Genomic DNA, 27,035 nt, shown 5'->3' with positions numbered 1-27,035 from the left:
ACAACAACTTGCACTTACGCAGCTGCCCCTCACGCAGGATAGCGTCCCAGATAGCTCGACAGTGTAGGAGCAGCACACGACCCCGTAGGGGGTGGGCGGGTGGGCGGCGGCGGGTGGGAACGGCTAAAGAGTAAGGTCCTTCAGGGGCAACAGTTCCAAGGTGGGGCATTGATGTCCGCCAACACTCCGCTGTGGCCTCTCGTTGGGAGAGGTGATGGAGATACCTAACAACATCAACAATAATAATAATAATATTCAATAGGAGGTTATGGTGGGGGGGGGACACTGGCTCCCCTGGTGGTGGGGGGGGGGGACACTGGCTCCCCTGGTGGTGGGGGGGGGACAATGGCTCCCCTGGTGGTGGTGGGGGGGGGGACACTGGCTCCCTTGGTGGTGGGTGGAGGTGGGGGGGGACACTGGCTCCCCTGGTGGTGGGGGGGGGGGGGGGGGACACTGGCTCCCCTGGTGGTGGGGGGGGGGACACTGGCTCCCCTGGTGGTGGGTGGGGTGGGGGGGGACACTGGCTCCCCTGGTGGTGGTGGGGGGGGGACACTGGCTCCCCTGGTGGTGGTGGGGGGGGGACACTGGCTCCCCTGGTGGTGGGGGGGGGGGGACACTGGCTCCCCTGGTGGTGGGGGGGGGGGGGGGGGACACTGGCTCCCCTGGTGGTGGGTGGAGTTGGGGGGACACTGGCTCCCCTGGTGGTGGGTGGAGGTGGGGGGGGACACTGGCTCCCCTGGTGGTGGGTGGGGGGGGGGACACTGGCTCCCCTGGTGGTGGGGGGGGGACACTGGCTCCCCTGGTGGTGGGTGGAGGTGGGGGGGGACACTGGCTCCCCTGGTGGTGGTGGGGGGGGGGGACACTGGCTCCCCTGGTGGTGGTGGAGGATGATTACAGGAGGAGAGTGTGAAGGTGTGTGGGTGGGGGTTGTGGGGGGGACACAGAGAGACAGACAGAGAGAGAGACAGAGAGGAGCAGATGGAGGAGTGCGCTGGTGAGAGAGCCACAGCCCTGAGTGTCCATGGGCTGGAGAGGGCGGGGGGTGGGGGGGGGGGAGAGGAGCCCCCCCCGCCCCCCCCCCCCGGGGCGGTCATTCTCTCGCGAGAGGCGATGGGGCTCTTTTTTTTGTGGGGGGGGGGGCGAGGGGGGGGGGGGGGGGGTGTTGCCGGACTCTTAAAGCGGAGCGGCGCCCGGAGGGAAGACGGGAGGGACGTCCTCGCTTTAAGAGCCGCCGAACGCGGGCGCGAGTGAGTGAGTGAGTGAGGGAGGGAGTGAGGGAGTGAGGAGTGAGGGAGTGAGGAGGGGGGAGTGAGGGGCGGCCCTGCAGCCGCCTGACACCGTGTGAAGGGTCGGGGGCGGTGGGCGGAGAGAGAGAGAGAGGGAGGGAGGAGGGTCGGCGCGTGTCACTGACCCGAGCCCCGGGCTCCAGTCAGAGGCCTCGGGGGGGGGTCGGGGTGGGTGGGGGTCGCTCCCCCGCGAGCAGGTGAGCGGGTGACGCGGTTCGCGCGCGATTTGAGGCCTCGGGCGGTCGGGATCGGGCGACGACTCTCGAAGCGAAGGCTCCTCCCCCGGGACCCCCCCCCCCCCCCCCCCCGGCGGCGGCGGCGGCGGTCACCCGAACCCGAGGCCCGAGGCTCGAGGCCTACAGTCGGCGGGAGAGGGGTGAGCGGCTGAGGCCGAGGGGCCGGAGGGGGTGAACCCCGTCCCCTCCGGGAGGGGGGGGGGGGTGGGGTGTGTGTGCCCCCCCCCCCCCCCGAGGGGGAAGGGAAGGGGGAGAAGCGCCGCCGCCGCCGCGTTGCCAAATAGTGTCCGAGGCGCACGTCCGTCCCGTCCCCCGTCCACCGGCGGCGCCGCGCAGGCGCACTGAGCGGCCGGAGGAGCTGCCAGATAGTGAGCCGTGTTAAAGGGGGGGAGTGGGGGGGGGGGAGTGTGAGGGTGTGGGGGGTGTCAGCCTCTGGAGGTAAAGCCCTCTCAGGCTCCGGGCCCTGAGGGTTCAGCACTGGGCCTCGGCCTCGCCCCCCCCCCCCCCCCCCCATCACTGCTGTCGCTGACTCGGGGCCTAAAGTGCTCCCCAGGACTCTCTTTCTCTCTCTCTCTCTCTCTCTCCCCCCCCCCCCCCCCCAAAAAAAAACTTTTTTCTTCTCCCCCCCCCCCCCCCCTCAATCTGTTCTTCTCACTCTCTCTCTCTCTCTACCCCTCAAAAAAGTGCAGTGAGAGGAGTGGGGGGGGTGGGAGGGGGAGGGAGTGGGTGTCTGGTTTGGATTGGATTGGGGGGGTTGGGGGGGGGCAGCAGCACTGGGACACGACACCCCCCGCCGGTCAGTCGGTAATTAGTAGTAGTAGTAATAATAATAATAATAATGATAATGATCCTCGGGTTATAATAACGGAATCCTCGTCCCGTCCCCGTCCCCCCCCCATCCCCACCCCCCGAGACGTCTCGCAGAGCGCTCCGCGCGACCGTCGAGTGACACCCCCCCCCCCCGCGGTGACTCGTGCGTTTCGTCGGCGGGCGCGAACCCCCCCACCACCACCACCACCACTCCGCCGCCGCTTCTGCTGACTAGCGGAGGTGGGCGAGGGCGGGGGGTGGGGGGGGGGGGGTGTTGGGGGGGTTGGGGGGGTGTTGGGTGTGGTGTTGGGGGTGGGTGTTGGGTGTGAGTGTGGGGGGTGGGCGTTGGGTGTGGGGGGGTGTGTTGGGTGTGGGGTGTTGGTTGTGGGGTTGGGTGTGGGGGGGGTGTTGGGGTGGGTGTGGGGGGGGGTTGGTGGGGGGGGTGTTGGGTGTGGGGGTGGGGGGGTTGGTGTGGGGGGGTGGGGGTGTGGTGTGGGGGGTGTGTTGGGTTGTGGGGGGTGTTGGGTGTGGGGGGGTTGGTGTGGGGGTGGGTGGTTGGGGGTTGGTGTGGGGGGGGTGTGGGGGGGGGGGGTGTTGGGAAACGTAAGGGAGGAACCTGAGCACTGGTGCGGGTGATCTTCAGTCTGTCTCCCCGGTGTCACGGTCACAGGTGCAGCGCCTGCGTGGCACGAGCGGCGTTGTCCCGGTCCCCTGGCGTCGTGGGTGCAATTGACGTGACTGTTCACACCCCCCCCACACCCCACACCCCCCCACCCACTCCCCACCCCCCACCCAATCGCTCTCTTTAATTACACCCTTTACAGGTTTCTTTACGTTTTGAGCTGCGATCCCACAAATTGCTTCCACGTGAGCCGCGCGCCAGTGGGCGGTGCGGCCTTTTTAAAAAATATATAACTTCTTTTGCAGACCAGTGTAACGGCGCTTCTGCGAGGTAAGCCCGGGGGGCATTCAGGGTGTAATAATAATAATAATAATAATAATAATAATAATCCCCTGCCTTTGATCTAACGTCTTACCGCGTTGTCGAGACGTCTCAAAGCGCCCCTCACAGAGTATACTGTGGAGTCCTGTAGCTCAGTGGTTAGAGCACTCGCTTTGCAAGTGAGAGACCTGAGTTCAATTCCAGGCAGAGGGCGAAATCTCGGGCAAGTTTCCTTACTCCACACAGAGCCTAATAATAATCCCTCCAAAAACACAAAAACAATAATAAATTGGTCATTTTCAATCAACGACTGTTTGTGGACATTGCTGTGCGCAATTGGCTGCCGCGTTCGCCCACAAATATACAGTCAATTCACTTTACAGTGTGTTCTGTGAAGCGCTTTGGGACGTCCTCCCGACGTGAAAAGCGCTATATCAAATGCAAGGATTATTATTATTATTATACCGTAAAGTGTAGCGACTGCATGTTTTGCGGGCAAAACGCGGCAGGCAAATCACGCGCAGTAGATTTGTGTATCACCTTGCGTTTGCAGAAGTCGTGCCGTTGTAAGGTTTGCTCCGAGTAACTAGTTATCCTCTCTCTGGTTGCCTCTCTCTCTCTCTCTCTCTCTCGCTCTCTCTCCAGTCTCCAATTTCAGGTAATTTCACTTGTTTCCAGCAACTTAGTGCGTTCAGGCTGCGTTGACTATCTATGTGCTAAATCGGCGCTGTCGTGTTGGTCCCCTTTTACAGTAAGGAGTGAGTGACCACGACAAATTAGTAGAAGGTTCCTGTTGGGATTTACGGGGAGGTGGGAATTGACGTTGCCGTACTGTTCAAATGCAGAGTTGGGCGCTCGGAGGCACTGTTACCGACGTGAATGAGTTTGTTAAGTTGGTCTGTGATCAGCGGACGGTTGTTGAATGATCAGTTTATCTGGAGGGACGTTGGCAAGGACACCCTTTTCTTTTTAAAAGTGTCGCGGGATCCCTATCGCCAACCAGCAACGTGCAGACGGGCGCTCCAAAGGAAAATTCGCACGCCCCAAAACTTGTACAGAGTTGAGATCATCCGCCTGAAATAGTTTTTATGTACAGTGGCCGGTGACACTATAAGGGATAGAAATTTGATCTCGCCAGGCCTTATTTATTGTCCCATCAGTTAATTTTCCTTCTCTTTCTCCCCTCCCTCCACGTGAACTTGCGTTCTATCCTGAGACCTGTGTCTATGTCCTTGTCAAAGCAGGGAGAGAGTGGGGTGGGGGGGGTTTGAAGGAGAACTGCCCCCCAACTGATCTGATTTAGGACGCGTTAAACCTGATTTGTGAATTGAAGAGAGAGTGCGCAACTCTTGTGGCTGACAGCGCTGACTTAATGAGCTGCACGTCTCAAATATAATACATTGGTTAATGTCAACCGTGGAATTCAGTCCTAATGTATTTGACTAAATTTTGAGGTCTGTTTTGGTGGGACTCGTGAACGTTGAAAATTCGTACTGTTGTATCCCAAATTCATCGTTTACAGTGGGTTCTAACGGCATTGCACGGACGCTGAAGTTTGACCAGAGCACACCATGGTTTTAATTTGTACATTAATCCGTCTATTTAAGGGCGTTTGCGTAATTGTTTAATCCAGACACAGACTTGTTTAATTGCGCTGCCAGCCCGGAATTCTGACCAGAGCTCAACTGATGTCAGTTTTGTTTTTATGATTTTTTTTTAAATATTCTTTTTGCTCAGTTGCTAACTTCAGGCTCATGTCCTCCCCCTTCTCCCCATCTCTGACCTGTTGGTTGGGGAAACCTACCATCTATTGGTGCAAAATCACTCCCCCCAAAAAGACTTCTCTCGGGCTGCACTCAGTAACTAAATTAGCCGGTATTCCTGAAGGTACACAGGCCCTTTAGTTTACTATTGCCTTTCCTCTGGGGGTTGGATGTGCCACTTTTCATGGACGCTAATTACACTATTTACTTCCCCTGGGTTAGAAACGCGAGCTCAAGAGCTCTGGGTAAAATGGTGATGATCGTTAATGCTTCATTAAACTCTTCACCCACCCTTGTAAATGATCTGAACGCTAAGGCTGGTGATGCGGGGTGGGCTGGTGGAGAGAGAGCAAACTGGAATCCAATGATCTGGGTTTGCAGTTCAAGACGGGAGCCCAGTAGACGATTAAACCAGTATTCATTTGAGCCACATGAACTGCAGAAAGCCAGGGTGGGGTGTGAAAGCTGGAGTAATATCACATGCACACTCGCGTGAGTTTCACTGTCTATCCACTGTGCTGTTTGTGTTCTTTGTATATTTTTAAAAAAAAACTCAAGGCCTTTCTGAATTATCGTCAGGTAACTGTGGACTCGAGTTCTAGACAGGGAAGGTGAACAGGCACTACTGATTTAATTACTGTTAGCAGAGAACATTTCTGTGTGTGGTGTGTGCTTGTGTGTGTAAAAGGATAACCCATGGAAGAGGTGCAGGCAGATTGTGTTCAACTAATTGGAAGAGGGAATTGGGTAGCATTTTCAGGAAGAGATGGATTAAGGGGTATGAGAGAGAGCAACATGTCTGATACATTTATTTTCTTACTTTGGGTACTGCAATAGTTTTCTCTGGTGCTACGTGAAGCATAACGCGAGATACCTGTGGGCTGTGGGGTAAATCTCTGCTCGAGGATTGTGTTCTTTCAGTTGACGGGAGCCTGTGTATTTGGTACAGTCATAGAAGATTGCCTGCGGGCTGGCCGTCGGGCGGGCGAGCGAGTTGTTTGCTGCTGTGTGAGATCTGACCCTTGTCCTTTCTATTCCCAGTGGAAATGATGGAAGAGTTGCACAGCCTGGACCCCAGGAGGCAGGAGCTGCTGGAGGCACGCTTCACTGGCATGGGAGTCGTCAAGGTGAGACTTCACAACCTTCGGTCGTTCAGCCTCTGCCGACACATTGCTCGTCTGTGGGTGACTACAGAGGGAGAGAAGGCAAAGCTCTGGCATGTGGAGCTCTGTCTGGTTTGGGTACCGTAAAGCACAGTACTGTGTGTATCAAACACCAGACTAGCCAAACAAACCCACCGAGGGCTCAGGCTGGACACGTGCTGGGTGGGGTTTCGGAGCTGTCGTTTGTCCCACAATAAATACCTGGTCTTCTCTGATCTCTCGCATTAATCGTCTCTCATTGGCGTTGCTGAGGGCCCAGGTTGTGTCAGTGTAGGGACCTCGTGCTGAAACAGGCTAGTCCCCACTGCAGTGTTGAAATGTTTTAATCTACTGTTTAGATGAGCTGCTCAGCACTCTGATGTGCAGTTCCCCGCCCCACTGCGCACTCCCCTGGAATCGTTAGCCTTTCACCACTCTCGCTGGTTTTGTAACTAAAAATAAGCCGAGCTGTGGTCCCAGTTCACCGATTGGTTTCAAAGGTCAAGGACAGAACTTTAGACCGTAGGTGGTATCTTGTTAGTAAATGGTAACTAATTCACCACGGGTAACAGAGTCTTTGCAGCTCACACTCCTGTACAAGTCACCGGCTGCATAACTGTTTGCCGATCACTCTCCTGCACTGTTTCATGTAGTGCAGAGGTGATTGTCAGTGAGTTTCGAGCAATAATGACTTTTACAAAACAGAACATCATCTGCTCAAGGTGGTTCTCTCACCTCGAGTCTTCTCTCATTCGACATTACTGTCCTGATATTGCTGCTGTGAATAGAACTGTGATTGTTGTAATAATGCTTGCATCTGATACAGCGCCTTCTTACGTCTTTGAGACGTCTCAAAGCGCTTCACAGAATATACTGTAGAGTGCATTGACTGTATATTTTGTGGGCGAAACGCAGCGGCCTACTGCGCACAGCGGTGTCTCCTCGCTTGCGAGGCGAGTGCTCTAACCAATATGCTACAGGACTCCACAATCGGCTCGATTGATGCATGAGCCTCGGTTAGCCGGAGATTGGGGTCTGAGCGGCGTTCCCGAGGGTCAGGTCTGTGTACCTGCAGGATTCACAGGACGTGCAGAGCCTTTAGCCAACGTGACAGTTTGGATCCATTGCCTCAGTGGAGGTTACAGACGAGAGTCTAATTCACACAATGGTGTCACTGACTGACAACAGGTGAAGTTTCTAGTTTTGCTGTTTGTCATAACCCAGTGCGCTGTTTGTTGCTGATCCTTTGTCCTGTTGGGGGAAAATGGTGAGTGAGCTTTGATGGAGCCAGGTTTATTGTGTAGGCGGGTTCTTAGTCCGACAATCACCCGGTCAAGTCAGTTGCAACTGTAAGAGAAATAGGGAGTGAACTGTGAACAAGAATCTGTGAATTGTTTATCATTTTTCGGTCCTTTGTTTCCGATTTGCAGCATTCCTGTTTTTCTGTTTGTCTCTTGCTCTCTCTCTCTCTCATTGGGAACCCGAGGGGTGTTTAATGGGGGAGATGGTGACAGCCAGATGCTCTGTACCTGGGGAGACATAGACTGGAAGTGCGGTTTCCCCAGGGCTGACTTTGTGTATCTCCCAGTTCCTGACTCGGGACTGTGAGGAGGGGGATTCGCAGCAGGTTGCTTGCTCGCTCGCGCTCTCTGACCCCTTGGGAATGAAGGGGGGGTGGGTGGGGGGGGGTGTGAGGGGAAAGGAAGATTTAAACAAAAATAAACCCCAACTGATTAGTTTTCGGTGGCTAAGCTATCGCAGCACCTTGATGACAAAACTTACCAGGAAGAGCCCTCTTCACTGGAAGCTGGTCTGACTTCCAGACATAATAATAATAATAATAATTCTTGCATTTGATATAGCGCCTTATCAAGTCGTTGAGGCTTCTCAACGCTAGGCATGGAATAAACTGTAAAGTGTAGTGACTGTATATTGGGCAAAATGCGGCAGCCAATTGTACACTGCAGTGGATTGAGTGACAACATTTATTTTATTTTTGAAAGGATTATTATCCCCGGAAAAGCGATCCGCCAATCGACTAACAACAGTGTTTAGGTATTGCATTAGCAGAAGCTGCATTGTTGGCAAATCGTCTCGTGAAGGAGTTGGGTTTACTGCTGTGACCTTTTTTTTCCCTTCCATGTTACCAGTAAAGCAGGATGCAGCCTGCCAATGGAAACTCCGGGTCAGGAGCTTGTTATCCAGTCAGCAGTTAGCAACCGCGTAATGTCTAGCCATGACTTCCTGCATGAAATTAGCGATTGTGGGCAGTGCTGTTGTATCTCTTGTCAGCACGTGTGTCGTGCACTGGTTTTAGAACAATAGCAAACAGTGAAACAATAGGATGGCTCAGTGAGAGGGGTTTCTGAGTCGCACTGTGGATCGATCTCCGATCTGTGCTGAGAGTGAGCCAGGTCATCACCGCGAGTATCAACACTCGGTGCCTCTCAAGCGCTCGGGGAGGCTACTTTCCATGAGGGGAGCGATATGTAACGCAAGTTGTTGTTGCTTGGGACGCATTTTGGCAGGGCTCGGGAAGCCACTTGGGGCCTCGGGAACAGTTTCCCAGGAAAAGAGTCTCTAATCGAGTGGTAAAAGAAAAGTGGTGTTTGTTACTCCTGTAACATTTGTTCTTTATGATCACAGCGATATATCTTTTCAGCTAATTTTAAATACACAGAATGGTATGAGTCCTGTAGCTCAGTGGTTAGAGCATTAGAGCACTCGCTTTGCAAGCGAGAGACCTGAGTTCAATCCCAGGCAGGTCAGGGCAAAACCTTGGGCAAGTTTCCTTACTCCACACACCTAATAATAATCCCTTCAAAAACCAAAAACAATAATAAATTGGTCATTTTCAATCTACGACTGTTTGTGGGACAGTGCTGTGCGCAATTGGCTGCCGCGTTCGCCCACAAATATACAGTCAATTCACTTACAGTGTGTTCTGTTCAGCGCTTTGGGACATCCTCCCGACGTGAAAAGCGCTATATCAAATGCAAGGATTATTATTATTATGGTGTTTTCAGAATAGAAATTAGCAAGAATGGTTCTATAACAATAATCCTTGAATTTTATATAGCGCCTTATTACATCTTTGAGACGTCTCAGGGTGCTTCATAGAATATTCTGTATAGTGAATTGACTGTATATTTTATGGACGAAACAATAAGTTCTAGTATACTTTTGTGCCAAACCTCAAAGGAAATGTGCTTTCCTGACAACCTCATGGATCGATGTAAGACTTCACTGCGGTGGATCAATTCCCTTTCCTTGAAGCGAACGATTCTATCCCTGGGCCACACAGTTAACCCGAGAGATCATCTTACAACTGTGTGGGCCTCCTCACTGTAATTGTAGGAAGCCTTGCAAAGTATCCAGTCTCTCATCACGTACTCAACCACAATATTTTGCTCTTGTTTTAGACGCCATTGAACGAATCTTCCAACCAGAGTTTATGCAGCTTGGGATCTCTGAGTGACAAGGAGTCGGAGGTCAGTAACTGTGTTTTCCCTCTATCGGAAGGCTGAGGCATCTGCCGTCCAGCTCGTTAAGTGCTTCGGGACGCCACCCCTCGCAGAAGGGCGCTATGTAAATGCAAGTTGTTGTTGTCGTTCGTGCCCCTTCCCTCCAGATTGGTGGTCGTGTCGGGTCGGGTTGTTGATGTAACATTATTGTCCATTTGGTTCTCAGACACCGGAGAAGAAGCAGGGAGAGCAGCGGGGGAGGAAGCGGAAGGCGGACCTGTACAATGAGGCTAATCAAGGTACCTCGCTCGTCCTGCCGTAATGTCGGTATCCCTCATAGCCGCGCCCCGGAGATGCCTTCTCCCCGCGACGAGCATTTAATTCTTCCTTCGTAACGTTAAGTCTCGCGTCCAGCAGAGGAAAGAAAGCGAGCTCTGGGCTCGCAGCTCGTGGCCGCGTCCAGGCTGTCCCGTCGGCGCTGGCCGTTCGCGGCCCAACTCCCAATAAATAGCGTCGACGCTTTGGGATGGGCTCCTGCTGCAGTTCCGGGAATGACCGGAAGGGGCCACCCAGAGCAGCTTTAGCTGAACCCTGAGCTTTGATGCCGTCCGTCTACGATAATGTTTTGTTTTATAAATAACTTTAGTCAAAAGGTTCAGCTAAACCTCGATGATACTCTCCCGCGTAATGGCAAGTTTTCTCGTTTGGTTGCTTTCCTGTTATTCCTTCTGTCCTGCGGTTCTATTGACTGATTGACTGATTGATTGTTCAGGCTGCTCTGGGGATATTTGGGGGGGGGGGGGGTGATGGAAGGGGTTATGGTACGCCCGACGCTCAGAGCTTTAGAGGTTATCCTCATCGTTCACTAAGTGTAACGAATCTTTACACATGTGCTTACAAAGGGGTTTCTCAGTTTGAGTTCACGATGATTGAAAGAAATGACTGCCTTTGTTCGTATAACACACAAGCTGCTTTTTCTTTTTGCCCTGTTGCTAATTGTGTTTTCCTTGTAGGAAAAGGCACCCCCAGGGGGCATAAAATTAGTGATTACTTTGAGGTGAGTGAAGGGGCTTAAGCCGCTATATTTTAACTCCCAACAGTAAGTGGGAAACCGATTGTTAGTTGATTGGCGGATCACTTTTCCAGCGGTAATAATCCCTTGCAAAAAAAATAATAATAATTGGGTTACTCAATCCGTGACGCTTTGTGGGACGCTGCTGTGAGCAATTGGCTGCCATGTTTCGCCCACGCAATACACAGTCAATTCACTTCATATTATATTATGTGAAGCGCTTTGAGACGTCTCGAAGACGGGATACGGCGCTGTATCAAATGCAAGTATTATTATTATAGCAGAGCTCCTGATACAGGGGAAATCACAGGCGTGGTTGCTTTTGGTCGGGTGGGGGCTGGTGGCGTGGGGAGGGAATGCTGGCGGTGGCATAAGGAATGCACAGGTTCTGGAAGTTTTGGCCATTGACATCCCGTCAGGATTCTCTCTGTAGGAGGCCTCTTAGTGGAAGAGAAAAAATGCACTAAATGAATTCCATCTGCTTAGTACCTTGGCAAGTAGTCATTAATAGTAAGTGAAGAAAACTGAATGAGTTGCACGGAGGTGCACTTTATAGAGAGAGGGGAAATAAAGCACTTTTTCTTTGTAACCCAATATTTTACCATAACAACAACAACAACAATTGCATTCATATAGCGCTTCTCGTATAGGGTAGCGTCCCAGAGCGCTTACACACTTACTCAATTTATTGCATATAATAGTAGAGGGTCAAGTTCGACACAATGGTGGGGGAAGAGGTTGATGTTTGCATACTAGGACAACACAACGTGCGCTTTTGTAAATTGAATTCCCGTGAATCATGAAAATGCATCAAATCTTCCGCGGGTGGAGCAGTACCCGCTGCCTCTCCTCGACTGGCTCCGGCCTCCTACATGTCCCTCGTGCTCTCCGTTCCATCATTCGGCGGCCGCACTTTCAGCCACTGCGCCACGAAACTCTGGAACACTCTTCCTCTATACCTCCGCCTGTCCTCACTTCCTACCCCATCCTCAGGTCGCACTTGAAAACCCTCCTCTTCGACGGTGCCTACGAACACCTCCCACCCCCGGCTCGGAGTGGTGCTCCGCCGCTGTAAATCGCTCCGGGAGGCTACTCCGCGTAAATAAAAGTTTGTCTTGCCTTCTAACCTGCGTCTGTTTGTTCCCAGTTTGCTGGTGGCAGTGGCACAGGAACAAGTCCCGGGCGGAGTGTGCCTCCAGTAGTGCGTTCGTCCCCACAACATTCCTTATCCTACCCCTCACCTTCTGTGAGTATCCGGAGCTCAGCTGTGACCTGCCGTCGTTTGGAGTTCGGACGTGTTCAAATAAACTCGGGTTGTGTTTTGGGGTCGTATGCAAGCGCCTGCCCTGTGTGTTTCTGTCTCTTGTTTTGGTTTGATCACTTTTTAAAAGAATTGTCACTCGATGATTGTACTGGGGTTAAACCCTCAACAGCATGCGACCTTTACACAGGTCCTGTAGCTTAGTGGTTAGAGCACTTGCTTCACACGTGAGGAGGACCTGGGTTTGATTCCCGGGCAGGGTGAAATAATTTTTTAAACCAAAGCTCCCTTTCTTACTTCTATTTGCCATTTGATTTAATAATAGTAATAATCCTTTATGTTGTGAATTTAGATTCGCGGATTCAAAGCACTGGCTGACTTTGTTTTTTTTTTATATTTAAGGTTCAACAAGGCAGCCCTTCATCCCTGGGCTCGGCCAACACTGAGCATTCCTGCATTTCACTAAAGATTAATCTACAACACAAACTGTCCCAGGTATGAATTGCGGTGATGGGGGTCCACTCCACTGGGGGCAGAGAGAGAGAGAGAGAGAGAGTTCTGTCTGTTGATGTCATTAAATCCTCCTGTCCTTTCCCTAGCTGGGTGTTGACACAGTTCACTCCTTTAACACATGTACACGCACTGATTTTTCCCTTCGAAAAATAGTTTTCCTATTTCAAGATCAGTGTTGCAGCGTGTGCCCCTGTTTAATGTGTCCCACAGGCCAGTATATCATCACCACACGTTTGCGTACACTGAATGTTGCGCCGTTTGTGATTGAGTGTCGAGGCTGGGTCAGCCCTGGCCTGTAGTCTACCTCGCTGGCTGTGTGAGTTTATCGATTCTGATCGTGAACTTCACACGCAGCTTGTATCCAAGTCCTTGTCTGTCCAGCTCCTTGGGACAACCTCCGACTTGAAAGGCGCTATACCAATGTAATTTTGTTGTTGTTGATATGACAAAGTCTGATGGACGTTACATGATGTCAGTATATTATAGTCTGCACTGGAGTTTACCATTGACAGCTCATGAGGGCTTAAGCCCTCAAGCCACTGTTACCCAGAGGGATGGCCTATGGTTGTGTTGGGACCTTGTGCTTTAGGGGAAGCTACCTCTTACACCTTACAAAGGAGCGCACTTACAATGATGTGCAGAGTCAGTGCTGAGAGTAAGAGAGAGAGGAGAGCAGAATCTCCCCCCCCCCCCTCCCCCAACAACCTCCCCAAAATGAAGCAGAGGAACCCACTAACAAACCGGATTTGTTGTCCTGCAGACAGACTTCACACTGGAGAAGCTCACAGCCCTGGAAAACAGCAAAAATTCAGACCTGGAAAAGAAGGAGGGGAGGATAGACGATTTACTCCGGGTAAAACACACATTTCTTTCAAGCAAACCCACGGGTCTGGGTTTAGCAACCGAGGAGTAACCTCCATGTCCAGCCTGTTCCTGTTGGCACATGCCGTGCTGAGCTGTGCTGCGCGTTACGTAGTGTATGGGCCCCGTTTAATGTGTCCCTGTGTAACACACTCCTTTTTTGATTGTGCTTATGGTTACCAACCCCCTCCCTCTCCCCCTGACTTGGAGTCAGACTCCACCACTGTTAAGCTCTCCGGGACGCTACCCCACATGAAGGGCACTATATGCTGTAAGTTGTTGTGAGGTGGGGTTTGGCGTTACTGTGAGAGGTCCCCACCACGACGTGCAAATGCCCCAGCCTTTTGTTTTTGCTCAGTGAATTCTCATCAAGTTCCTTTCGCAACAATCTTCAATTCACTTTGGGAGCTGTTTTGATGGTGGTTGTGTTATTGACTGCTCAAGACTGACTGACACTTTGCTTTGCAGAACCTTTCCTTTCCCCGTCCGTGCGTTGAGTACGAAGTAGATTGGCTTAAACGTCAGTCAAACCTGCACTTTAATTATGTGGAGACAAGTTCATGATTCAAGCACTTTTTTTTTAACTTTTAAGCTGTTCTGCCGTTTATATTTTAATTTATGGGTTTAGACTCTTATTTTAAACAGTATCTTTTGCTGTGAATCAGCAGTGAGTTGAACAAGTGACCATTGTGCTTCACTTGTGCAGTGAGCGACCCTCTAGAGACTGTGAAACATTGGTAGTTTGGCTGAAAACTAAACCTGAATCGTTTTTCTCTCTTGTGAAGAGAGGCGATCAGGAAGAAGTGTTTGGAGGCCAGAACCTTTGAGTGTTTTTATGTAGGCGGGGGCTCGTGAACCCTTGGTAGTACGGGAGGTGCTGCTAGCGAATAGGCCTACCGGCCCCAGACCCCATGGGCAAACCTCCTCCCTCAACCACATCTACACCCCCTCCCACATCAATCCGACCCACTCCCCCCCCCCCCCCCATCTCGCACATTCCTCTGCCAATTGGCCCCTCCATAGCGCCCGACAAAATGTGTCCGCTCCCTCTCCAACAAATGGTTTGCAAGTGATACTGTCTGGCTTTTGGCCGGATGTGTGTGTGTGGTGGGGGGCGGGGGGGGGGGGGGGGGGATGGATTGCGAAGAGAGCTGCAGCTGAGAGTATGAATTTGCACATGAATTGTGAATGACCCGACTGTTTGAGGAGCCTGTGCGCTGTCTGAACCCGGCAGGTTCCGGTGAGCCTGGCTGGGGCTGGGGCTGGGCCAGGAGGTGTGGCTGCCAAAGTCAGAGGGGTGTGCCTGACAGGAGAGTGGTGGGGTGGGGTGGGGGGCACACTGTGTGTGTGTGTGTGTGCGGTGATCGTTCATTCAGTTACAGTCCTCCAAATTGGTATTCACTTCCTGGCTGTTTCTGGAATCTTGCTTTGCAAGTTGGCTGCCGCGTTTGCCTGGAAACATACAGTCACTGACCTTAATGCCAATTACATGTGGTGAAGTACTTGAAGACGTTTTTAGGGATTGTGTCAAACGCAGGGACTATTTTGTTATATCGACCTATTGCTTCAATAAGACCTAAGGGGATATTTGTTTTTGACGTGTTCGTGTTCAGTCGTTAGTCTCAGAATTGTCAGAAACCTCGACCCCAGTTTTGCGAACAGCCTGCGCACCCCCCCCCCACTGTACACCCACACCCCCAGCCCCACACACGTGCACTCTCTCACACACACACACACACACACACACACACACACACATACAGGAGTGGGTTGAATGAACTTTGCAACCCAGACTGGAATTTTCTTTCAGGAGCCCTTTCCTAACAAACGTCTGCTCTGTGCATCATTGTGTGAGCGGGTTCTCTAAGGAGAAATTATTCACAGCGGAATGCTTTTAGGTTGCTCAACTCCACCTTTCCACCCGTGGTCCCGATCATCGCAGGCTCCTCACCGTCGGGAGGATGTGAACCTTGTTTTGCTTGGGGATATTTTCCCTTTTAATAAGCTCCTTGTGCCAGCCTTTGGGCCACGTTGGGACCTCTTGGAACAGGCTTTGTTATTGGTGCCTCGTTGTGTTTTTGTTGTGTTTAACAAAGAAAACAGTGTCACACAGTTCCTTTCTCCACCCCCCCACCCCCCACCCCCTCCTTCTGATCAATATTAGTCAGTGCACAGCAACCATATTGTAAAGGCAGCTCAGGTGCCTATTGTACTCTACCATGGTCTTGCCAGTACAGCGTGATACTGACTGATCTCTCTCTCGCACGCTCGCTCACTCTCTATTTCAGGCGAATTGCGATTTACGAAGGCAAATAGACGAGCAACAGAAAATGCTTGAGAAATACAAAGAACGGTTAAATAAATGTGTGAGCATGAGCAAAAAGCTGCTAATAGAGAAGGTAAGCCAGGACGCCAGAGGCGGATGTGGTTGTAATGCTTTTAAACGAGAGACGACGGAATGGTCCGTATTAAACCCTTTTCAGTTGGTCTCTCTCCCCGTGTCCTTGGCCTGTGCCCAGGTTTGGCCACGTGTGGTGAAAGCGATTGAATTTATTATCCGTGACAAGACGCCCTGCCTCGCTCCCCACAAGCCATGTTATCTGCTGGCTCTGGTATCTACAATCTACTGTATTGTAGACAGGACCAAGGAGAGGCAGGACGGAGTGGCCACTTGTGTGGTTGTGGTCCTTCCTCCCTCCCTGCGGTCATCTCGAGAGGCCAGGCCTCGTCATAGCCATGGCAGAGCAATGAGGGACGGCAGGGGTCTGCACTAGCTTTCTCCTTTCACGCTGCTCTCCCCCAAACCCACTCCCCCCCCTACCCACGCTGGGTAAGTGCTCTGGGATCCTGTGTGAGGAGCGCTGTATAAATACAAGTTGTAGTTGCCCGAGCTTTATGTTATTTTGCGACGTCGGTGGTGAGAGTATCGTTTGTGCTGGAGTTTAAACCGTGAGGAGCTGGATGTTTTCAACTTGCTTTGTTTTCTCGTTTCCCCCCTCCACCCCACCTCGCTCCCTCTCTGTGCAGTCGAAACAGGAGAAGCTCGCCTGTCGGGATAAAAGTATGCAGGACCGCCTGCGTCTGGGCCACTTCACCACCGTGAGGCACGGAGCCTCCTTCACAGAGCAGTGGACAGACGGATACGCCTTTCAAAACCTTATCAAGTAAGAGCAGGCCGTGGGGCTGGGGGCAGTGTTTGAGGTGGGCTTTTGTGTTGGTCAGGGGGTCCGCCCTCTGGCTTGACTGCCTTTGGGAGTCGGGGAGAATTGTCCTGGGATTTGTCTCCCTCTTTAGCGTTAAATCAGCTTTGTTTTCTTTGAACTTACATCTCCGAACTTATTGCGTCTCCCTTAAAACAGCCCAAACATCCAACTGTATCTTGGAGGCCAAAAACCATCCTTCTGTTTTCCATCACACGTCATTTCCTCCGTGCGGTTTTCCCCCCCCCGCACCACCCGTTCCTCCTGTGGTGGCTGGTGTTGTGATGTCCCTGACCAGGCACTTTAGCAGCAGATTTTCTGAAACTTTGACATCCTGTGTGTGTGTGTGTGTTTTTTTTCAATACAGACAGCAAGAGCGAATAAATGCACAACGCGAGGAGATCGAGAGACAGAGAAAGCTGCTAGCAAAACGCAAGCCCCCGGCCATGGGACAGATGCTGCCAACCAACAACGAGCAGAAACAGAGGAAGAACAAAGCGAACGGAGCGGAAAATGAAACGTGAGTCAGCGGGGGAGTGAATCTGTGGCAAAGAGCCGGCGTTTCGGAGTGAACGGGAAGTTGCTGACGCGGTTTGTTCCTCCGTACTATTCCCAGTGCTCGGGTTCGTCGCTCGGTGATTATCTGTACGAGTGGTTATGATATAAATTGCTTTCTCCCGGTCGCTGTTGTTGATTTAGCTTCTATTCTGAATGGGATTTGACACGTTTGTTTTCTTCCCAGGTTGACTCTAGCAGAGTACCACGAACAGGAGGAAATCTTCAAGCTAAGATTAGGACATCTAAAAAAGGTGGGCTGGCTTGGCTTTCTCCTTCTCTAGGCTGTTATACTCGGGACCAAAGAAAGCACTGACTGCATCTCGGGGACCCTTGATCTTGCGAAAACATTTAAGAGCTTTAAGCGAGGCAGTGAACGTGTGCTGGATAGGGAGCTGTGTGTATACAATAGGCAATGTTGTGGATTCACTAGGTTTTGCGGGACTGACACAGCGGGTGAAGGGCGCTGTATAAATGCCCGTTGTCGTTGCACTGTACGTCGCACACAGGCTGTTCTGCCATTCTGTCACTATTCTCATCATCCGACCTACGTCCTTCCCATCTCTTTACTGTTTGGCTTTTTGAGCGAATGTTCTCAGGCCAGGCGTACGTACGTTCATCACATGTCTGAAAGTTGTAAAATGTGGATTGTTTCCAGGTCACAGAAGCAATATGTAAAAGCGCCTAATGTCCATTAAGTTGCTTTTATTTTTGCCTTTTGTACTGAAAGATTGTCACTCATCGTTGTCCATTGGGAAAGTGTCCTGTAGTGTTTTGCTTGGAATCTCCGGACGTGACCACTGACCTTTTCCTTGTCTGGGGCAGGAGGAGGCTGAGATACAGGCAGAGCTCGAGAGGTTGGAGCGAGTTCGCAATTTACACATCCGAGAACTCAAGAGGATCCACAATGAAGACAACTCACAGTAAGTCAGCAATCCCGAGTCCCTGAACTGGGGAGGGCTTGTCCACGGGGGAACAGGGTCAATGTTCTCAGGCCAGGCTATGGCGATCACATGTGGGAGGATCCCATTCAGGCCTCAAACATTCTGTCGGATCATGACTGAACTCCAATTACCCGCCTTTGTCCCATATCCCTTGATACCCTGAACTAACAAACATCTTTCCACCTCATTCTTTAACGTGACTGGATCCGGCATCCACAGCTGTTTGGGGAAGGCAGAGAGTTCCAGATTTTCACTAGCCTCTGTGTCTTGTCTAAAAGATGGAAAGCACAGATTGTTTCCAGCTATGAGGCAGGGGTAGTTACTGTTATATCTGCCTCCTGCACACACAGCAAGTACACACAAACCTCCTTTCTCATTTCAACTCTTCCCACCTCCTTGGCTCCACTTTGATTGCACCCAAGGTCACATTCCCTCTTACCACTTCATGAGATTGACAAGGAGTTAAAGTTCGCATGCGAAAATTCTAAACACTGACGTTACCTGTTTTCGCTTGGGTCAACTTGTTGTTTTTGTTTCCAACAAAAAATCTTTTGGAAACCTTTAAACTTGCTGCGTCTGGGGCTCTCTTTCCCCCTGAGTAAGTAATATTGTGGGCACCAAAAGGCAACTGGCAACGAGCAGGAGAACAGAAAATTGTCTGCCTCTCGCTGGTTGTGTTTTCAGGAGTGTACTTAATTTAGTTTGCAAATCTGGAACTCTCTCCTCCCCCGAAAAAGGCTGTGGATTCCTGGATCGATTGAAAATTTTCAAGACCGAGGTGGATAGATACACGTTAGGTCAGGGTATCGGATATGGAGCAAAGGCGGGTGATTGGAGTTGAGGTACAGATCAGCTGTGACGTTTTAGAATAGCGGAACAGGCTCGAGGGGCTGAATGGCCTCTTCCTGTTCGTATGTTCCTGTGTTAGGATGCCTGAGATCCTGTAGGTGGAGTGCTTGCCTAGTTAAAATCCACAGGCGTTTTCAGAGGTCTGTTATTTCCAACTCTCTTCATTTGGTGTGGGTAAATCTGAAGTTTCCCTCTGCACAGTGTAACAGAAGCTCGATTACCTCCCAGAACAACAATCCACCAAGACGCCCATCCAGGAGAACTGTGAAGGGGTGGGTGGTGGTGGGGGGTGGGGGGTGTGGTCGGGGGAACCGAGGAGGCTCCTAGTACTATGTTCGGTGGGTTTTTTTTCACAAAGGAGACAAGCATACTTGTACTGGTGTCGCTTTCCCAGCAGTGTTATCACAAGTGTAAATGACGCCTGAGAGGTTCAGGAGTCTTGGTTTGTTGACGTGTGGGAGTTGGTAAATCGCACGTATCGCAGTCCATTCTGTGCCCAGTAACTGAGGAGCTTCTGCTGCTACTTGGCACCACGCCAGGACTCCGCTGAATGTTAGGCCTGTGTGAAGTTAAAAAAGCCTTCATTCAAAAGTTATTTTATTTGGGAGTCAGCTTTCACGAAGCTTCTTGCAGTCGTTTGAGAGGGGCCGAAGCGAGCGCGTTGAGCAGTTAGCGCTGTGAGCTTAGGTTTGTCACAGAATCGCTGCTTGCCTGTGGGTCGCTGACTGAATTAGTCGGATAAGATGGAGCAGATAAGAAATATAGTCGTGACTATCCCGGGGAAGGAGTGGAATCCGCTGAGAGAGACTGGCTGGTTTTGTTGAGCGCAGTACCCTGGGTTTACCTGGTGTACAGGATTCCGTGGAGCTCGGAGTCAGTGCTGCTGCTCCGGTTCATTCTGATGTCGTTCAGACAATCCCTCTCCCCGCCACCCCACCCCCTCAACCACGACTGCTGTTTGCTGCCCCTCGTTGGGTCACCTCCACGTTTGGGGACAGCCTTCGGGTAATCCGGCTTCTGGATACTCCGGGTTCAGATGGAGTTGCTGTGCAATGCGAGGGACATCACATGAGCTGTGAGACTGGGCGCGAGGGTGAAAGGATGAGATCAAGCGCTCCGAGACGCCATCCGGCGTGAAGGGCGCTATATAAATGTGAGTTGTTGTTGGTTAAGGCCGACGAAGATGTGGAGATGTCCCCAAACCCAGTTTCTTATTGCAGGTTTAAAGACCACCCTACGCTGAACGACCGGTATTTGTTGCTGCACCTACTGGGAAGAGGCGGCTTCAGTGAGGTTTACAAGGTACGTCTTCACGAGCGGAGATTAAAATGTGGGTCTCTCACACACCCCCACCCGGCCTTTTGGGGGGTAATTTCTCCCGAGTATCGGAAAGGAATGAAACCTAGTGAAATGTGATACATTTTATCGTCTGATCACTAGGCTCAGCAGATGCTAACGCTGTTATTAACTGCAGCCTGTTGCTTCGGATTTTGATCACTGTTGCTCTCGGATAACTCCTGTCGTAAAGCGTTCTGTTCCGTGATTTTCCTGCGCTAGACAAGTAACCGAGGAGCTCTCCCGGACCGGATCAGCATAGCCAAGGCTAGAGGTAGTTCTGAGGTCGTGTCTCCGCAAGCACAAACAGTCTAGCTCTGTACTGCAGACTACAAGGCATCTCAGCTCCTTGTGCTTCTGAGTGTCCTGTCCATTGCGGGATGTGTCCATACTACAATTCTGGGCTATTCCTGCATTTTCTTTCTCTTCGGGAGAAGTTGAAGAGCTGGGATTGGGAGGGAGCACGCACACGCTTCTGGTAAATGAGGGCTGTTGGAGAGCTGCTTTTTTTTTTTCCTCCTGAGAAGGTTTGTCAGCTTTTAGTCATTATTTCCGTCTCTTGCTTCCAATGTTTTTGATAGGCGTTTGATTTACAAGAACAGAGGTACGTAGCGGTAAAGATTCACCAGTTAAACAAAACCTGGCGGGAAGAAAAGAAAGAGAATTACCACAAGTAAGTGCTGTCTGTCTCGCACAAGCCCTGCTCTTTGAACAGACCCAGTGCTATACTGAGGCATGGTCTGTGATAAGTTCTTTTACCTTGTACTAAACAGTAGAACCAGAGGACACGACCTGCGTTTGAAAGGGGGGGGTAACTTCTGAACAAATCTATGGAAACACTGCTTCAGTGAGCGAGTTGTAAATTTATGGACGAAGGGTCGTGGATCCAAAACGTTGACTCACTTTCCTTTCTCTATTGATGCTGCCTGACCTGCTGAGTTTTCCCAGCTCTCTCTGTTTTTGTGTTAGTAAATTTATGGAACCGGGGGACAGTGGAAACAGAAAGTGTTGTTTGTTTGTTTGTTTCAAAAACAAATGAGATAGATTTCTGTTAGAAAATAATATCTGGGGCTGCAGTTTACAGTTTGAGACACAACATGTCAAGCGACAGCCAGGATGGTGGAAGGGGAACGAGATGGATTGGTCTTCTTTCACCAAACAAATTCTTATGTTCTAACGCCACTGGATTCAACTATCTGGTTCTGGCAATGTACAATTGGTGGTCCATTACTGGTGGCTTTGTGATGAAGGTTAAAGAATGAACCAGGGTTTGATGGTTTAGAGCGGAGAGCTGGACAAAACAAAGGATCTTCTTTCTTAAAAATAATAATAATATGGTCACTCAATCTACGAGTGTTTGTGGGGCACCGCTGCGCACAATTGGCTGTTGCGTTTTGCCCACAAAATGCGCTTTACAGTAGATCCCGCGAAGCACTTTGAAACGTCTCAAAGATGTGATAAGTTGCTATATCAAATACAAGTACTATTATTAACTTATTTAGATTCTGTAAATCACCTTCCCGGCTGTGAGCCCGTTATTCCCACGTTAGGATGTTCCTCACATTGACTCGAGTGCCTGCTGTACTCTGGCCTCCGCACTGGCTAACAACTGTTCTGTTCCCAGACACGCCTGCCGAGAGTACAGGATTCACAAGGAGCTCGATCACCCCAGGATCGTCCGGCTCTACGACTATTTCTCGCTGGATACAGATTCGTAAGAACTTTTATTTGTAATATTTGCGTAATAATACAAGGTCTTGGCAGTTGCTGGTGCTCTCACTGCTTACGTTTGCTTATTGAGTTTGTCACTTGAACCACTTACCAGTTTGATTTGATTCGTGTAACTGCTGAAACCTGTCTCACCCGACCTGCTCCATTGTACCTGGTAGTACAGGTACTAGTACCGACTAGTAACTTGTCATCCTGTAGTTTCTACAGCAGGCCGTGCTGTCAGTTATGGCTCTCTTGTCTGCGTGCTGTGCCTGAAGATTGCACGAGCTGCAGAAGATTAAAGAAACTTTACATGTTTCTGTGCGGATCACTCTGATCAGCCCGAGCACGTGGAAAATATTAAGCCCGTTCTTTAAACAGCTGTTGAATTGTTTTAACCTTGTGTGTTATTTACCCTGTCTGTGGTGTAAATACACACTGACACGTTGTATTTGTAGGAATCTGAGCTATTAGTAGGACCCGGAAGGGCAGACCAGTCACTGGGGGCAGGGAATCCTCCCATTCAGCTCCTGTTAACCCTGCAAGCCAAAGCGCTAACAGGTAGGATGGTCCTAGCTGGACAACCAGTGGGAAGGGTTGCCAGACAGCAATATCACTGACAAACTGTGTGGGTTTAGCTGGTTAGATCCAGCAGTTACCCCAACGCACACTCTGGGTTTCCCCCCAAACCTTGGCTCTTGCCAACCTGCGCTAATACTTTCGGGAATTAGGTAAGCAGGGGGCATCCCTCCAGGAAGAGAGAGAGAGCGAATTTCATTCCAACAAGTTAGCTCTGGGATTTCCACGTGTACGTGGAATGTGTGGAACTCTTCAGTTTGGTTTGGAGACTCTTAAGCAATGGTGACGGGTTTTCCATGTGTGTTAGACGTCCGGCGCTGTGTTTTAAGCGGTTGCCAACAAAAACTGATGTTGATCTCCAGGTTCTGCACGGTGCTCGAGTACTGTGAGGGCAACGACCTGGACTTCTACCTGAAGCAGCACAAGCTGATGTCCGAGAAGGAAGGCCGCTCCATCATCATGCAGGTCGTCAACGCTCTGAAGTATTTGAACGAGATTAAACCTCCCATCATCCACTATGACCTCAAGCCAGGTGTGTGCTTTGGTGAAGCGGTAATCTTAACTAACGATGGACGTCGGAGGTGCCGGAACGTATTCTGTTCCCATCTGTGCAATGTTTCATCTAAATAATCGGAACGGGGAACAAGTTGACCTCTTTGGGCCTACGACAGCGGCTTTTCTAACAAGACGCAGCACTCATAAAAGGGCACCGGATTCTGAGCGCGTTTCGTGACGGCAAAGTTAACTCTCGTGGTTTTGTTAAATGCTTTGTTGCTGCGAGAGGTTTTTAACCCAGACTTCTTGGACAACAAACAGCTTGGGTTTATACAGCTCTCTTCGCGTGGGTTCGCATCTCGGAGCGCTGAACAATGGGGTAGTTTGACTCCGAGCCAGGGAGTAAGGCATTGGATCTTCACAGCCCTGCTTGCCCGTGACTCAACTCTGGTTCTCTCCTCTCTCTTCCTCTCTCTCTCTCTCTCTCAGGCAACATCCTCCTAGTGAATGGCACGGCTTGCGGCGAGATCAAGATCACGGACTTCGGATTGTCTAAGATCATGGATGACGACAGTTACAATTCGGTGGACGGGATGGAGCTGACCTCACAGGGAGCGGGCACGTACTGGTGAGGTCCTCGGGCAGAGCGGTGGGATTCCTGGCTGCTAAACCAGCAATCAGAACGATCGAAGAGCTAGGGTCTAGCTGTACAGAGAGAGAGAGAGTGTCCTTTACTTCGTAAAGGTCCATGAGCTTCTGAAGGAGTTTAAAGAGTGAAAGCTTTCCTCTCGCCGGCTGCTAAATCGGTGATCAGTGGACACGAGTACAGGATTGTGAAGGGGAAGAGTTGAGGGGAAGTTTAGAAGTTATCGAAAATAATTTAAAAATGAAGTTTAATAATCCCTACACAAAAACTTAATATTAATAATTCGGTCACTCATTCCACGACTGTTTGTGGGACACTGCTGTGCACAATTGGCTGCCCCGTTTCGCCCACAAAATACACAGTCACTACACTATACAGTGTATTCTGAGAAGCGCTTTGAGACGTCTCGACGACATGATAAAGTGCTATATCATATGGAAGTATTAATATAATTATAAATCAATGTGTCTTTGAAGATAAACCTATCATAACATGCTATTGTTTTGAGTGGCGAGTTGGGCTGTTGTTTCTCTGACGAACGCTATGTTTTTCCTCACCAGGTATTTGCCACCAGAATGTTTTGTTGTTGGCAAAGAGCCTCCGAAGATCTCCAACAAGGTGGACGTGTGGTCTGTGGGTGTTATTTTCTACCAGTGTCTGTATGGACGCAAGGTAAAATCCTGCCCTTTGTGTCGTGAACCCTGCATTAGGTAAATGAAAGAAAATAATAATTTGGTCGCTCAATCCATGACTGTTTGTGGGACACTGCTATATGCAATTGGCTGCCGCGTTTCACCCACAAAATATACAGTCAATTCACTTTATAGTATATCTTGTGAAGTGTTTGAGATGTCTTGAAGAAATGATAAGGTGCTATATGAAAGGATTATTATTATTATCCTGTGACATGTTGGCTGGTGAGTCGAGATGAGGTGAGGGTCTAAAACATGAGGTGGAGCTGAAGTGATGTGATCGTGTGATCAGTTTATGCACTGATGATAAAGGGCACAGAGGGTGTGTTACTGGTTTTGTTTGACTCGCTTTTCCCTCCCTCTCTTCTCCCCTCTCTTTCCCCTGGTCTCCACCCCAAAGCCGTTTGGTCACAACCAGTCGCAGCAGGACATCCTCCAGGAAAATACCATTCTGAAAGCCACGGAGGTGCAGTTCCCTCAGAAGCCAGTGAATAGCGCGGAGGCAAAGGTAAAGTGTTTGTAGTTAAGTATTTCAGAATGCTGAGATCTCCCCGTGAGTCAGGGTTTAGTTAGGCCAGTGATGTCCTTCTGCTGCCTGCTATGTGCTTCATTTCACCTTTTAATTCAATCCCACAAAAGTTTGGACTGAGATGTGATTTTACTTTCTCTAATGAAGAACATAAAACGCTTCACCGAACTGCTTGAGCATCTCTCAGTGCTGTTCCGAATTCTCTCAGACGTTTTAGCGAGGAGGGGGAGAGAGAGAGACTTCAAAGCTAAGTCCGCGTGAGACCGAGCCTGAAGCTGTGCTGAGAGCAGCCTGTTACTCTGGTCCTGGTGTGCGCTGATGGCTTGAATCAGCTAATTGCACACTTTCTTGGGCCTTTGCCCAGTGTTGCGCTCCCTTCGCAAGGCCATTCAGCCACGGCTTTCCTGCCGTTCTGACACCGGCCCAGCTCGGCTCTGGGATAATGAGAGCTCGCGCTCACTGTGGTGCGAGGGGGCTTGTTCAGGGTGGAGCGCTCCGTTAGCACGGCCTTGGCTGGGCCGGGGGCGGAGGAGAGGAGCATGTGTGATCCTGTCTGGATCGTGTGCGAAGGCTGGAGGAGGGAGCGGTCTACGTGCTCCCAAGACTTCAGGCTCAAGGCCAGGTACAATTTCAGTCTTAAATCGGAAGCGCTCTCCAGGTGTCCAAAGCAAACGTCCCCGGAACCTGACCCGGTAACTTGCTGCTACAGCAACTGTGACGTGTCGAGAGAGAGAGACTTTTGCGTGTTATAGACGTCTAAACATAAAGCGCTACCCGCTGCGGAGATCCTAAATGACGGTGCAATTTCATGGGATAAGGAATTTAGTGATTTGGTCCCTCAATCCATGACTGTTTGTGGGACACTCGTTCCTGTGTGCAACTGAGCTGCTGGACAGTCAGCCACAATATGCAGTCAGTTCACTTTACAGTGTGTCTGTCCTGTGAAGCACTTTGAGACGTCTCGAAGATGTGCTGTATCAAATGCGAGGATTATTATTATTTAACGGGTGTATAATTCTCCCGCAGGCGTTCATCCGTCGCTGTCTGGCCTATCGCAAAGAGGATCGGATCGATGTGCAGCAGTTGGCAAGCGACCCTTACTTGATGCCTCACATCAGGAAGTCCGTGTCAGCCGCCCCGGGGGTGATCGCGTCGACCTCGACCCCCTCTAATAACAGCGGGTCAAACTGAGCACAGCGCTCTGGGCGATCGATCGTACGTTACAGACAGGAGCGGGGAATCCGTGCTGGTGGGGAATGCTGACTTTCTGCCAAGAGGGAGGTTGGGGTGGGGGGATTGCGGCGTGAGTGCGTGCGTTCTCCTTGTTTGCCCACCCGTGGGGGGGAAAACCCCCCCACCCACTCATCGCTGACTCTCCAGAGAGCTGGGCCAGAGGCCACGGGTGGGGGGGGGGTCCGGGCAGCAAGGCAGACTGTGGGCGGAGGACATGCACCCGAGCCCGTGACTGGCGGTTGCTGCTGAGTGGACAGTGATCGCAATCTGTGTGTCCTGCTCCTCGTGTCGCAGCCAGTGCAGACCCAACGCTGGAACTGAAGGTGGCTTCGTGCTGGAGGCCAGACAACAAGCTGGATGTCTATATTTAATGCTTCCCCCCCACCCCCCTTTTCTCCCCATCCTCTTCAGAATATGAATGAATAACATCTACTTCAAGTTAAGCACAAATACTAACCTGGGGAGTCGACACTTCCAAAGGTTCCTGTTTGCCTGTAGGTGGCAGTCGTGTTGAGTTTTAATTGGAACATTGATAGATACCCTAAATAATTGGACCGTCCTTCCTCTCTCTCTCTCTCTCTCTCTCTCACTCTCTGTCTCCTGCGCACCAGGTTCTTACCCTTCCTCTCTCTGCTTCCTCTTTCCCTCTTGTTTGGCACGGTTACCGTGTTGCTGATCTGCAGCGGGTGAGGGACGGGCGGAGCAGTGCCAACAGTAAGACCTGCGAAGGGGCGCAACTGTTGTCGGCTTTGCGTTAGGACCAGCTGCGGGTTCGTGTGCTTTTTATTATTAAAAAAAAAATCTGACCTGTGATCCCTCTCACCAAAAAAAAAACTTACCTGGCCGCATATCTCTTGCTCTCTATCTCGCTCGCTCGCTATTTGGGTGAAGGCTCCCGTGGGCCGAAAAGAAGCAAC

At 50.8% G+C, this 27,035-nt stretch overlaps 1 protein-coding gene across 9 annotated transcripts; it reads left to right on the top strand.

Moving 5' to 3' along the window:
• The first annotated feature begins 867 nt into the window (after positions 1-867).
• Positions 868-26,724, top strand: tlk2 (tousled-like kinase 2). Of its 9 annotated transcripts, none has more exons than XM_042343196.1 (21): positions 868-912; positions 6,080-6,165; positions 9,603-9,671; positions 9,871-9,943; positions 10,658-10,701; positions 11,864-11,962; positions 12,380-12,472; positions 13,251-13,343; positions 15,640-15,750; positions 16,379-16,515; positions 16,919-17,071; positions 17,294-17,360; positions 17,932-18,029; positions 20,120-20,201; positions 20,816-20,907; positions 21,859-21,948; positions 22,886-23,055; positions 23,508-23,646; positions 24,225-24,336; positions 24,757-24,864; positions 25,912-26,724. In XM_042343196.1, exons 1-21 carry the CDS (start codon positions 888-890, stop codon positions 26,074-26,076), a joined length of 2,106 nt encoding a protein of 701 aa, XP_042199130.1. In that variant the 5' UTR covers positions 868-887; the 3' UTR covers positions 26,077-26,724. The 9 variants fall into 9 exon arrangements, with proteins under 9 accessions (XP_042199130.1, XP_042199131.1, XP_042199133.1 ...); XM_042343197.1 differs by lacking the exon at positions 868-912 and adding an exon at positions 963-994; XM_042343199.1 differs by lacking the exon at positions 868-912 and adding an exon at positions 1,150-1,247.
• The last annotated feature ends 311 nt before the right edge of the window (positions 26,725-27,035 follow it).

This window comes from Callorhinchus milii, unplaced genomic scaffold (assembly GCF_018977255.1).
Source record: "Callorhinchus milii isolate IMCB2004 unplaced genomic scaffold, IMCB_Cmil_1.0 Scaffold23, whole genome shotgun sequence".
NCBI lineage: Eukaryota > Metazoa > Chordata > Chondrichthyes > Chimaeriformes > Callorhinchidae > Callorhinchus > Callorhinchus milii.
This window is presented reverse-complemented; position numbering and strand designations above follow the sequence as displayed.